Source organism: Callithrix jacchus, chromosome 5 (genome assembly GCF_049354715.1).
Source record: "Callithrix jacchus isolate 240 chromosome 5, calJac240_pri, whole genome shotgun sequence".
In the NCBI taxonomy this organism is placed as follows: domain Eukaryota; kingdom Metazoa; phylum Chordata; class Mammalia; order Primates; family Cebidae; genus Callithrix; species Callithrix jacchus.
Window position 1 is genome coordinate 87,955,019 of NC_133506.1, and position 12,787 is coordinate 87,967,805.

Here is a 12,787-nt window from a genome sequence, read left to right on the forward strand (position 1 = left end):
ATGACTCAGTAAGGCCCAGAGGCATGCAGATGGGAAAATATCCACTAATGTTTTCTGCAGATAATTTGAAAAGTCACTTCTAGCAGATTGTGTCTCTTCTCTCTTCTGTGGGAGGGAACTGTCACGCGGCACCATCAATCTTGCCAGCTCAACAAAGGGGCTAAGCCCACCAATCAGAGCAGGCATGTGATAGTCAACTCCCAGTCAGCCTTTCTGCTCCTGTGCCACAAGTGGGAGGAATGTGTTAACTCAGAGTTCCACCGCACTTGTTCGGAGAGGGAGGGCCGAATGAAGGTTTTGGAGCAGTGCTTACTGGAGCCCTGGCCAATCCACCCCTCTGTCCCCATCACATCACACTTTGACTCCCACGTGGAGTTCCCTTTGTGCACCAGACTGAAGGGCATGGGGTGGCATGAATAGGAAGGGACAGGGACATTAAAGGGGAGAAGGAATGTGAATCTGTGCACAAGCACTCTGGAGACCGCGGCCCACCTGCCAGTTGTTTTCTCCATTTTGCTACTACTATTTATTTAGGCCAAGAGACTTGCTACTGATGGAAATTCTCAATATGATCCACTGGAAGAAGCTGACAGCCTGGCGCTGAACGTTCTATCAAGTCTTCAAATATGTTCAAGAGATGCTCCCAGGTATAAGGGTGATTTGGTGACTGCATGTGTCTGAGGACATCTGTCCTTAGCTGAGATGGAGCCAGGGCAGGCCTGGGCTTCAGAGCAGTGACAGCCTGAGGCCCACGGAGACGCACCTGTGCAGCAGTGCAAGGAAGGGTGTGTTCCATTGCCCAGTGAGCCGGGGCCGTGGAGGGCGCCTTACTTGGAAAGTGTACCGGCTAAGGTGGGCAGTGTAGGGCCACCGGACACTGTGACTCTAGGCAGAGTTTTAACTGTGCAGAGACAAAGTGAGTCAGTTTGTCATGGAGAAGTAACCTCTGTTCTGCCTGTTTCTCCAAAGCGTGATAGTCAAATAAGCTAAAAATGGGAGCTCACAAAACAGACATATCCTACAAGAGGCAAGATGTCAAGATAGGACTCCAGGTAGACTGTCTGGGTGTAAGATCTGTGAGGGCAAGGCCTGTATCTGTTTGCTCCTGACTCCTAGTGCCTGGCCTAGTGCCTGGTATACTGTGCGTGCTCTATAAATCTATGCACAGATGAAGCAATGAGAAAAAAATGCATAATTGTGGTGGAGCAGACAGTGACCCATTCAGCCACAACTTTTGAATCTAGTGGCTCCAGCTTTAACATGCATCAGAAATACTGAGCAGGCCTTTTCAAACACAGTTGCTGGGCAGTGCTCCTCCTCTTCTCCCCTCCTCCTCTTCTCCCCTCCCTTCCCCTCCCCTCCGATCCCCTCCCTTCCCCTCCCCTCCCATTCTCTGTCCCCTCCTCCCCTTCCCTCTCCTGCCCTCTCTTCTCCTCTCCTCTTCTTCTTTGAGAGAGTTTCACTTTGTTGCCCAGGCTGGAGTGCAACGGTGTGATCTGGGTTCACTGCAACCTCTACATCCCAGGTTTAAGCGATTCTTCTGCCTCAGCCTCCCAGGTAGCTGGGATTACACGTGTGTGCCACCACTCCCACCAGCTAATTTTTGTATTTTTAGTAGAGACAGGGTTTCACCATGGTGGCCAGGCTGGTCTCGAATGCCTGACCTCAAGTGATTGGTCTGCCTCAGCCTTTCGAAGTGCTGGGATTACAGGTGTGAGCCACTGCGTCTGGCCTCACTGCTCCTCCTTAATTCCCTGCATTTCTGATTCAGTTGGACTGGAGTGGGGCCCAAGAATGTGTACTTCTAACAAGCTCCCAGATGATGCTCACGCTGCTGGTTTGGGGACCATCCATTTCTGAGAAGCACTGTTCTAAACTAAGGGTGAGCACTTGGTAGCCGCTGAGCTGAAGCTGGCCTGTGGATGTGCTCTGGTTGGATGGAAGGAAGCAAGAAGGAAGGCAGAAAAGAAGAACACGGCCCTCTTTGGCTGTGGAGGGCACTTTCCATTTGCCATACATGCCACCACTCCCAGTGGCAGGACACCTGGACGATTGCCGTGATGTGCTCTCTGCCTGGCCTGCATGGTCCATTTTGGAGGCTGGAATGTTTGGATCGCTGCATGCTGCTATCCAGGAGTTCTGCCCCCCACCCCACAACTGAGTGCCCAACAGAATCAAATAGAAGTCCTGCTTCCAGGTTAAAGCCACCGCTCACAGAGCAAATGTAGGCTTGCCTCTCAGCACCCCTGGAAGAGTAAGGGGAGAGGAGGGATGTACTCCCACAGGCCAGACCTGAGATTAAACCGCCAGGTCCCTGCAGCCCCACAGCTGCTTTTATCTAATTGTCCCCTCTCCAGATGCTTGTAGCATCTCCAAATCTAGCCGCCTGAGGCCTGGTAACGAGCCTTGACCTTGGGGCCCATACTGGAATAATCTGAGTTCAGTGCCCTGTTAGCATCTGCCCTGCTCCCACTGGAAGGATGGAACCAAGGGAGGAAAACGTGCTCTGACGGGAGCCCCTCCACACCCTCAAAGGCCACCGACAGCCCTGACCAGGCCCCTAAAGGACATGCCCTGATCTGCCTTCAGGTCCCAGTTGAGGCGTCTGTCCCAGATGTCAGACTCCAAAAGGCCCAGTGGCTAGAAGGCCCACTCGTCTCTTCCCTTGCACTTTTAAACTTCTCTTTTTCAAGAAGGCCTTCCTTCTCTGGTTCAGAGAGCAAGTCAGATCCCGGCAGCTATTCCCGCAGCAGCCTGCACGGTCCTGGTTTTGACCTCCACCCGCAGGATCGCTCGCTTCAGTCCTCATGCTGGTCGGCAGCCCCAGGAGGGTCTTGGCTACTGCAGCATTTTCAGCAAGCATCTCACATGCAGCAGGTGCTCAGTAAGCATTTGAAAAATTAGTTAACCTGGCTGGGTCTGGTAGCTCACACATGTTGTCCCAGCACTTTGGGAGGCTATGGTGGGAAGATTACTTGGGCCCACGATTTTGAGACCAGCTTGGGCAACAAAGTGAGACAGACCCCATCTCTCAAACATTTTTTAAAAAATTAACAAGGTGTGATGGCACACACATGTGGACCCAGCTACTTGGGAGGCTGAGGCAGGAGGATTCCTTGAACCTAGTGATCCTGGCCCCATCCCAGAGCTGGGGTTAGACCAGGGTTGGGCCTGGGTGTAACCATTTTAATAGAAAAAAAGAAGACCCCCCAGCTAAATGTTATAAGTTGTCATTTTGGGTGGTAAATTATAAGAAATTTTTGTATGATTTTTGTAATTAAAAAATAAAAATAAAAAATCTAAGTGGGAAAATATAGAAGAAAAACAGTCTGTTTGCTAGCCAGTTAGTTGAGGTCAAGTGAGAACCAGGCTGAGCTGAAGCCAGTTCTGAGTTTTTTTGTTTTTCCCCGTTTTTGGTACATGTCCAGAAGTGGTGCCACTTCTCCAGAAGAGAAGCCATTTGCCAAGGACGAGCAACAGGAGGGTGACCAGGAGCCTTAGGTGAGCCAGGTTGGGGACCCCCAAGGCACAGGTGTCCACATCACCTCCAAGGCCAGGATGGCAACCTCCCCAGCTGGGCTTGTCCCCTCAGTGGGCTCACCACGCCTTGGGGACGAGCCAAGGTTCGATGACTTCATAGATATCTTTGTGTTCAACAATGGTTACTTTAGTTTTTATCCATGGGGAGCTTCAGAATTCGCCCAAGTCAGTCTCCCTGGGGCCTGGGGTTTTGCTCAGGCTGTGAGCAGACAGGCAGTATGAATTCACAGCGGGTCATGGAGACAGTCAGGACTGTAGTGAGGTGTGAGTCCTCGGCCACTGTCAGACAGCAGCTGCCTGTGCTGTGACCCGGCTCTCCCCACAGGGCAGGCCTGGCAGCCTCGTTGCCACCTGGGATGATAATGTGAGCATCTCCAAAAGGTTCTGATGGCCTGTGAGGTTCTTACTGAAACTAATTAAAAATTGTTCCTGCTTCCACGTGGAGCAATGACTGTGCTGGATGCTTTGTGTTTCCCCCACACATCCATGCCCCTCCTGCTCTGCAGCCCAGGGGCCAACCCCATGGCCTTCCCCAGCCGGGATCCCTTGCCCTCTGGCTTCCCATGGGGTTTGGCCCATGGCAGGCCGAGGCAGGAGACCTGGGAGCGGAGGAGGGAGAGGCTTCCCTAATCCCTCTCTGCCAGGCGTGGTGTGATGGTGGCTGCTGTCTTCTGCTGAAGGCCACAGGCTGCTGGTGGCTGTCCCTTAGCTACAGTGCTCATGACCCTAGCCACACTGCAAGTCCCAGGACACCTCCTTGCTCCTTGCTGCTCTCTTTTGCACCCACATTTCCCTCCTCCCTTCAGCATTCCTCACTCACCCCTTTTGAGTGTGCTACCATCTCTTTCCTCCCAGACCCTAACTGACACAATTACTTTCACAGTTCTTTTCATTCTAGAAGGTGCTTGTAGCCAGTCATTTCAACTCGGAGGGCATGGTGGGGCCAAGGATATGGATATGACTGGGTGGGGCTGATTGGTTTGGTTGGTTCAGTGAGGGACTGTAGGCCGGTCATTGGTGGGCTTAGCTTTCTCCCCTGAGTGCCAAGGGAGCCAGGCATCTCTGCGGCTGTGATCTGACAATTCTCATGCATGGGAGCCTTCTCTGCACACACTCTGTCTGTTAGGTGATGTACTCGAGTCTCTTCCTACATCCAAACCTGTGAGGTGGGAGTTAACATCTCTCACCTTCTACAGATGAGAGAACTGGAGTCCAGAGAGTTTACTTAGTTTCTTCAAGGTCACAGGGCCACTCTGGGGTTTAGATTCAGATCTTAAAGCTGGTAGGCTTTTCAGTGGGGCATGCGGCCTTAGACTACATGAGTGCAAACATCTTAGTACAAATGGAAAAATGTGCTGCTATTGGGTCAGTTCTAGAAATACCATTGATAAAGGAAATTAGATGGTGGCAACAGCTTGGCAGAGGGAGAGCCATATGGAAAGGCTTGGAGCCAAAAAGGGTCTTTTCTAGACAAGGCATTCCCCTGGGCTGCAGGGTGTTTGTGATGTCTGTGGATTGCTCTGGTAGTATTCTGGGCAACCCATCCTCATCTGGACGCGTCCTCCTTAGGAAATTTGGCAGGCTCCGTTGCCTGAAACAATCTATTTCTTGAGATGAACCTGTCGGCGCCCTGGCTGGCACCTGACCTCAGGCACTGAGAGGGTCTGGGTTCTTTCGATATTTCGCCTCCTACATGCTCAGCGTCCAGGAATGTGAGTCGCTCTGTTTATAATCTCAGATCTTACTGCCTGGTGGTTATGATGGTGTGATGTGAGACCTTCAGGCCTCTAAACACTAAATTTGTTTCTCAAGAAGTCCTTCTCCTCTCCCCTCCCCTCCTCTGCCCTCCCTTCTCTTCCTCTCTTCTCTTTTTTCCTTTTCTTTCTCTAAACTCCTAATGCCTGCTGACCCCTGTAATGCTGCTGTGGCCTTATGCGCTGACTTATTCATTGAACTCTTCAAATATCCTTCATTTTTATCAATGTTTTATTCTTTGGTCTACAACCTTAGAATTCAAGAAAAGGAAACTGCAGGCTGGATGCAGTGGCTTACGCCTGTAATCCTAGCACTTTGTGAGGCCAAGGCGGGCAAATCACAAGGTCAGGAGTTCGAGACCAGCCTGGCCAACATAGTGAAACCCCGTCTCTACCAAAAAAAAAATTAACTGGGTGTAGTTGTGGGCGCTTGTAATCCCAGCTAGTCAGGAGGCTGAGGCAGGAGAATCTCTTGATCTGGGAGGCAGAGGTTGCAGTGAGCCGAGATCATGCCACTGCACTCCAGCCCTGGAGACAGAGTGAGACTCTGCCTCAAAAAAAAGAAAACCATAGAATTGCCCAGACTCACACACATCATTTTGTCTTAGCTGTCAAAATGTTGGCCAAAAAAACGTCTGGTAAATATGTATTGACTGCTCACTGTGTGGAAATCACCTTCTGGATCAGCCCCATCCAATAGAACACTCAGAGGTACAAAAGCAAATCACAGGTGTGATTTTAAAATTTCTAGTAGCGAGACCGATCCAAGATGGCTGATCGCTAACATCTTGGGACTGCAGCTCTCAGTGAAGGCGCGAGAACTAGAGGACGCCACACTTTCAGACAAATTCTGGTCGCTCACGGAGCAGAAGATCCTCAGTGGAGGAATCACATGGGTTGCCAGCGCGACTTTCGTGGCCAGCACGACTTTCGTGGCCAGCACAGCGGTTCCACGTGGCAGCTCTCGGAGCAGAGTAAACAGGTTCGGAAGACCCACAAGGGCCCCCAGCACGACACCAGAGCCCGGCGCAGCGGCTGTGACGGCAGCTCGGCGCGGCAGCGCTCGGAGCAGAGGCGCAGAGTAAACGGGACCGGCTCCCCTTCTGACCGAGGTTTGGAGCCCCGGGAAGGCAGAGTTGCCCACTACGGACACAAGAAGGAAGCCCGACAGGAGAATCCTGGGAAGAAAAGCACCATCAGTTTTAACTCCACTGCTCTGGCCCTGGGAACTAACAACCTGGACTCCCGCTCAAGAGACCTAATCTGAAAGTTGGTAAATTCAAAGACGGCAGGAGGATAAATTTACAATGACGGGAAGAAACCAGCGTAAAAAAGCTGAGAATACTCAAAGTCAGAACACCTCTCCCTCTAAAGATGATCACAGTTCCACATCAACAATGGAACAAGGCTTGGAGAACGAGCGCATCCCAGTGACAGAAGTACTCTTCAAGGAATGGATAATAACAAACTTCGGTGAATTAAAAGAACATGTTGTAGCCCAACGTAAAGAAACTAGGAACTTTGAAAAAAAGTTTGATGAAATCCTATTGAGAATAGACAACTTAGAGAGGAGTATGAGTGAAATAATGGAACTGAAGAATACAATACAGGAACTCCGAGAAGTATGCACAGGTTTAAACACTCGAATTGTTCAAGCAGAAGAAGGGATATCAGAGGTCAAAGTCCAACTTAATGAAATAAAACGCGAAGAAAAGATTAGAGAAAAAAGCATAAAAAGGAATGAGCAAAGTCTCCAAGAAATGTGGGACTATGTGAAAAGACCAAATTTACGTTTGATAGGTGTACCTGAATGCGACGGAGAGAATGAATCTAAGATGGAAAATACCCTTCAGGAAATTATTCAGGAAAATTTTCCTAAACTAGCAAACAGGTCAATATTCAACCCCAGGTAATACAGAGAACACCACAAAGATATTCCTCAAGAAGAGCAACCCCAAGGCACATAATTGTTAGATTCACCAGGGCTGAAACGGAAAAAATATTAAGGGTAGCCAGAGAGAAAGGTCAGGTTACCCACAAAGGCAAGCCTATCAGACTTACAGCAGATCTCTCAGCAGAAAGCCAGAAGAGAGTGAGGGCCAATATTCAACATCCTCAAAGAACAGAACCTTCAGCCCAGAATTTCATATCCAGCCAAACTAAACTTCACAACTGAAGGAAAAATAAAATCTTTTATGAACAAGCAAGAACTCAGAAATTTTATTACCACCAGGCCTGTTTTACAAGAGCTTCTGAAAGAAGCATTACACACAGAAAGAAACAACCAGTATCAGCCCTTCTAAAAATATACCAAAAAGTAAAGAGCACCAACATAAAGAAGAATTTACACCAACAAATGGATAAAACAGCCAGTTAACATCAAATGGCAGTAACACTAAATTTAAATCAACTAAATCCCCCAATCAAAAGACACAGCCAAAACCCAATGGCATGTTACATCCAGACCTGTTTCACAGGCAAGGATACACAAAGACTCAAAAAAAAGGGATGGAGAAAGATTTACCAACCAAATGGAGAGCAAAAATAAATACATAAATAAATAAAAAGCAGGAGTTGCAATTCTCATATCGGATAAAATAGATTTTAAAGCAACAAAGATATAGTGGTAAAAGGATCAATGCAACAACAAGAGCTAACGATCCTAACACCCAGATACATAGAGATGTAGACGCAATGAGACAGAAAATTAATAAGGATATCAAGGACTCGAACTCAGATCCAGAACAAGTAAACTTAATAAATATTTATAGAGCTCTCCACTTCAAATTCACAAAATAAACATTCTAGTCAATACCACATCACACGTACTCATAGGTTTAAATGAAACATTGATTGGCCATTATTAATACCCATTTTTTTTAAGAATAAAGCAATATTTCCACTCACTCTCCCTCTTTCTCTTCCTCTTTCTTCCTCTCCTTTACTCATTTTTTTCTTCTTTCCTTCACTCAAAAAAAAAAAAAAGAAAAATAAATAAATAAATAAAATTTCTAGTAGCCACATTAAGGAAGTAAAAACAAACTGGTGAAATTATTTTTAATAATATAATTTATTAACCTAATATTTCCAAATGATCATTTCCCTATGTAATTTTTACATTCTTCTTTTTGATATTTTACTTTTTTTGGCATTAAGTATTTGCCTGCAAAAAATCTTTATTTCTCTTTTACTCTTGGAGGATAATTTTGCAGGGTACAGAAATCTAGGTTCGTCAGTTTTTTTCTCTTAACACTTTAAATATTTTGTTTCTCTCTCTTCTTGCTTGCATGCTTTCTGGGAAGTCAGATATTCTTATCTTTACTCCTCTTTAGGGAGGGTGTTTTTCCCCTCTGGCCTCTTTCAGGAATTTTTTCTTTATCTTTGATTTTTTTTTCCCCCCATTTTAAATGTGATATGTCGCAGTGGTGGTTTTTTGTTTTTTGGCATTTATCTTGTTTGGTGTTCTCTGAACTTCCTGGATTTATGATTTAATGTCTGACATTAATTTTGGGGGAAATTCTTAGTCATAGTTGCTTCAAATATTTCTATGTTCCTTTCTCTCTTTATTATCTTTCTCGGTGTTCCCATGATGTGTCTATCGCACCTTTTGGATAGTTGTCTCACAAGTTCTTTGATATCCTGCTCCGTTCGTTTTCTTGTCTTTCCAATCTTTGTTCTCTTTGTCCATTTTGGGCAGTTTCTATTGGGATATCCTCGAGCTCAGAGGTTCTTTCCTCAGCTGTGTCCAGTCTACTAAGCCCATTGAAGGCATTCTTCATTTCTGTTACAGTGTTTTTCATCTCAATCATTTTTTTTTCTTAGAATTTCCATCCCCCTGAGTACACTGCTCATCTGTTCTTGAGTGGTCTACTTTACTTGTTAGCATTCTTAGCGTATTAATCATTATGTTTTGGTCTGGTAATTCCAACATCCCTGCCATATCTGAGGTCAGTGAAAAACTGTGCTTTTCACCCTTGAGTATGCCTTATAATTTTTTCTTAGTAGACGGACGTGATGTACTGGGTAAAAGGAACTGCTATAAATGGGTTGTTAGGGATGTGGTGGTGAGGTGTGGGGAGAGGGGAAGCATTCTAGAGTCCTTTGAGGCTCTAGGTCCCAGTCTGAGTGAGCTCGTGCTTCTGGACTGTGAACTCCACAGGTGCCTCTCAATTCCTTTGTCCTCCCCCTCCCACCTTAGGTGGGACAAGATGGCTAGAGGGGGCTGGAGTTGAGTATTTCCCTTCTTCTAGGTAGGTGTGGGGCTCCGATAAAACCTCTAAAGGTTAGGCTCTGGTTAAGTAGTTTCTCCTGAGGGCAAACTTCGTTAGGAAGAACGGAAAGCTCTGGCTTACACCAAAATGATGACTTTCCCCCTCCCGCTGCTGGAAGCAGGAAGGAATTTTTCTCTGCTATTCACTGTAGGCACCCACTTGTACTCCTGGATATAAAACAGAAGTGTGGGGATACCCCTATGACAGGGTATCCATACCTCAGACTTGTCTACATTGAGCTTCCAGCAGTTCATGAATTACAGCTAGGGTTACTTGTCCAGCACTGGTTTCCACGAAGCTTTCTGCTCAGGAGTCTCTGCTCAGCTAAGTTGTGATTCTTTTTCTTTTCTTGAGATGGACTCTCACTCTGTTGCCCAGGCTGGAGTGCAGTGCTGTGATCTTGGCTCATTGCAACTTCCACCTCCCAGGTTCAAACAATTCTCGTGCTTCAGCCTCCTGAGTAGCTGTGATTACAGGCATGCACCACCACGCCCAGCTAATTTTTGTATTTTTAGTAGGACGGGGTTTTGCTCTGTTGTCCAGGCTGGTCTCAAACTCCTGACCTTGAGTGATCTGCCCACCTTGGCCTCCCAAAGTGCTGGGATTAGTGATTGTATCTGCCTGTCTCTCTAGTTTTAGGAGCAGTGATTTGCTCTGTGACTTCACTTCTCTTATGGATCTAAGAAGGGTTGCTGATTGTGCACTTTTTTTCGCTTTTTACTTGTTGTTAAAACGAAGCGACAACCTCAAGCTATTTATATACTGACGAAGCGACAACTTCAAGCTATTTATATACTGAATTGGAAAGTGTACTAAGTTTTTGAAACTTGTGTGTATAAAATTGGGTGATATTTTACCTTTCTTTTTTTGGTACTCTTTGAAATTTGGTGTGTATGTGACAAAGGACATGTTGATTAGAATAGCCACCTGCTTATTAGCCACAAGTGGCTTGTGACTTCCATATTGAACAAATAGTACTAGGTTGGTGCAAAAGTTATTGTGGATATTACCATTGATAGTGGCAAACCTGAAGTTACTTTTGCACCAACTTAATAGTTTTAAGTGGAAGACTGTTTGCCTGAGAATTGGGTGATTAATGGTTATCCCAGGCATAAATCACCTTCCCACCTGAGGTTAACTAATGTTTTTTACAGTATTAGAAATGCAGTCAAAGTACCCCAGGAGAATTAATTCACTAGGTGTTAGAGATCAGCCAGTAGGCATTTAACCTTAGGTAAAGCAGTTCTTTCTCCTTTTTGTTTTTTTGAGACAGAGTCTGGCTCTTGTTGCTCAGACTGGATTGCAATTTTTTAGCTAATCTCGGCTCACTGCAACCTCTGCCTCCTGGGTTCAAGCAATTCTCCTGCCTCAGCCTCCTAAATTGCTGGGATTACAGGCATGCACCACCACGCCTGGCTAATTTTGTATTTTTAGTAGAGATGGGGGTTCGCCATATTCGTCACGCTGGTCTTGAACTCCCGACTTCTGGTGATCCACCCGCCTCGGCCTCCTAAAGTGCTGGAATTACAGGTGTGATAAGTTCCTTCTTATCCCAGAGTTACTTGATATTTAAATTGGGGACCATTTCCTCCAAGACCCTGATATTTTTTTCCTTTGTTATTAACTTACTTCTGCAAATGTGGGTGTGGAGCTTGCCAGAATTTTTTGGTATTTCTGAGTGAAGCTTGCCCACTGAACCTTCTTACTTTTGTCCCCAACAGCAGGGCGAACTCAACCCAGGACAAACTCAACCCAGGACAAACAAGACTTCCAAGTCTTGGCCAGGTGCAGTGGCTCACGCCTGTAATCCCTTTGGGAGGTGGAGGCAGGCACTTGAGGTCAGGAGTTTGAGACCAGGCTGGCCATCATGATGAAACCCCATCTCTACTAAAAATACAAAAATTAGCCAGGCATTGTGGCGCACACCTGTATTCCCAGTTACTTGGGAGGCTGAGGCAGGAGGATCGCTTGAACCTGGGAGGGAGAAGTTGCAGTGAGATCATGCCACTACACTCCAGCCTGGGCAACAGAGGGAGACTCTGCCTCAAAAAAAAAAAAAAAAAAATGACTTTTTAACTCTCTAATATTCCAATTTAGTGGCAGGTCTTCTGAAAAAAGTAAGCTAGATAGACACTGTCAGACTCCTGCCAGCAGAGGCCTTCTGCATTCTTTAGATCAAGGAAAGGGACTATCTTCCCGCCCAGCCCCTCTAACATACTTTAGCCCATGGAGGCAGAGCGGGCACATTTCTTACCTGAGATTGCTGGTGCTTCTGGCAGAACTCAGTCATGTTAAAGTCACCCAGGTCAACCAGCAGGCCTTGCTTACACATCTCACAGGTCTTCACGGCACCAAGATCTGCTCCTTAAATTAGGTAAAGAATTATATGGTACATGTAATTGTGGGTCTGTTTGTGTTAGCACTTTGGACAGGTTACCACCTGAGAGTGAACTTGTGTGTGTTATGAGTTCTGAGCATCAGTGACCTTCCTTTAAAGCCAGCCATCTTCTGTAGAAGATGACCTTGAACCTGAGAGCTGAAAAATTCCTTTGTAGTCATCTATTATGCAAGCTTCATAGAAGTGAAATTCCTATGACTTTTAAATAACAGATCTTGCCTTCTATTTAAATATAAACACGATGGTTCATAAACTTGGAATTGCTGCACAGAGGCGAAGAGTCTGTGACACAGGTGTTTGTAAAAAGAGTGAATATTGGGCTTTTGTTCCTTCTTCTTGTAAACCTAACGCAGGTCCAAATAAATAAATTAGTGATGACCAAAAAGATGGTAGAAGCTATTCTCGATCAATGGCTTTAAAATCTGCCTTTAATTCTGCCCAGGTAACATTCCCACCTGAGAACAGTGAGGGAGCGAGGGGCCAGGTGTGGGTACAAGTTACAGTAGTACCTGGGGCCAGCTCATAAGCCTGAGCTCAGACTCATCTGGGAAAAGAAATATGAGAAGGCCTCCCTTGTTGCTGTTTTTATAAAAAACAGGCATTCTAGATCAGCATTTTTATCCTATTCCCCAACGTGAGAGTGGAAGATGCAGAACTGGGCTGTTATGTCTAAACAAACATTCTGCCAGTTTTCCCCCGTAGTTGCGGCTTTTGACTAATGAGGTACTGGTGGTTATTTTATGCATTAGAAAATAGACAACTTATTAGTTACCTGCATGTAGTTGGTAAAAATAAGGCTTGTGCAGTTTCATGCTCTCGTTCTT

At 46.1% G+C, this 12,787-nt stretch overlaps 2 protein-coding genes across 19 annotated transcripts in view; one reads left to right on the forward strand and one right to left on the reverse strand.

Moving 5' to 3' along the window:
- The window catches only part of MARCHF10 (membrane associated ring-CH-type finger 10), a 111,022-nt gene that overhangs the window by 14,902 nt on the left and 83,333 nt on the right, over positions 1-12,787 (reverse strand). For all 6 annotated transcript variants that reach the window (XM_078373473.1, XM_035300380.3, XM_054256004.2 and 3 more), the window contains one exon: positions 11,820-11,929. In XM_078373473.1, the coding sequence (XP_078229599.1) occupies positions 11,820-11,929 (110 nt within the window). The remainder of the gene's footprint in view (positions 1-11,819; positions 11,930-12,787) is intronic.
- Positions 1-12,787, forward strand: part of LOC118153746 (uncharacterized) — a 51,242-nt gene that overhangs the window by 11,526 nt on the left and 26,929 nt on the right. For 6 of the 13 annotated variants that reach the window (XR_004743276.3, XR_013535644.1, XR_013535643.1 and 3 more), the window contains 2 exons: positions 535-647; positions 3,429-3,501. The exons of 2 other annotated variants lie outside the window; for them this stretch is intronic. Coding sequence is in view for 1 of the 11 variants with exons in the window: in XM_078373474.1 (XP_078229600.1) it covers positions 6,187-6,561 (375 nt within the window). In the remaining 10 variants the exon portion in view is untranslated. Of the gene's footprint in view, positions 1-534; positions 648-1,771; positions 2,878-3,428; positions 3,502-3,865; positions 6,998-12,787 lie in introns of those variants that run through there. 5 more of the 13 variants (XR_013535645.1, XR_013535647.1, XR_013535649.1 and 2 more) reach the window with 4 other exon arrangements.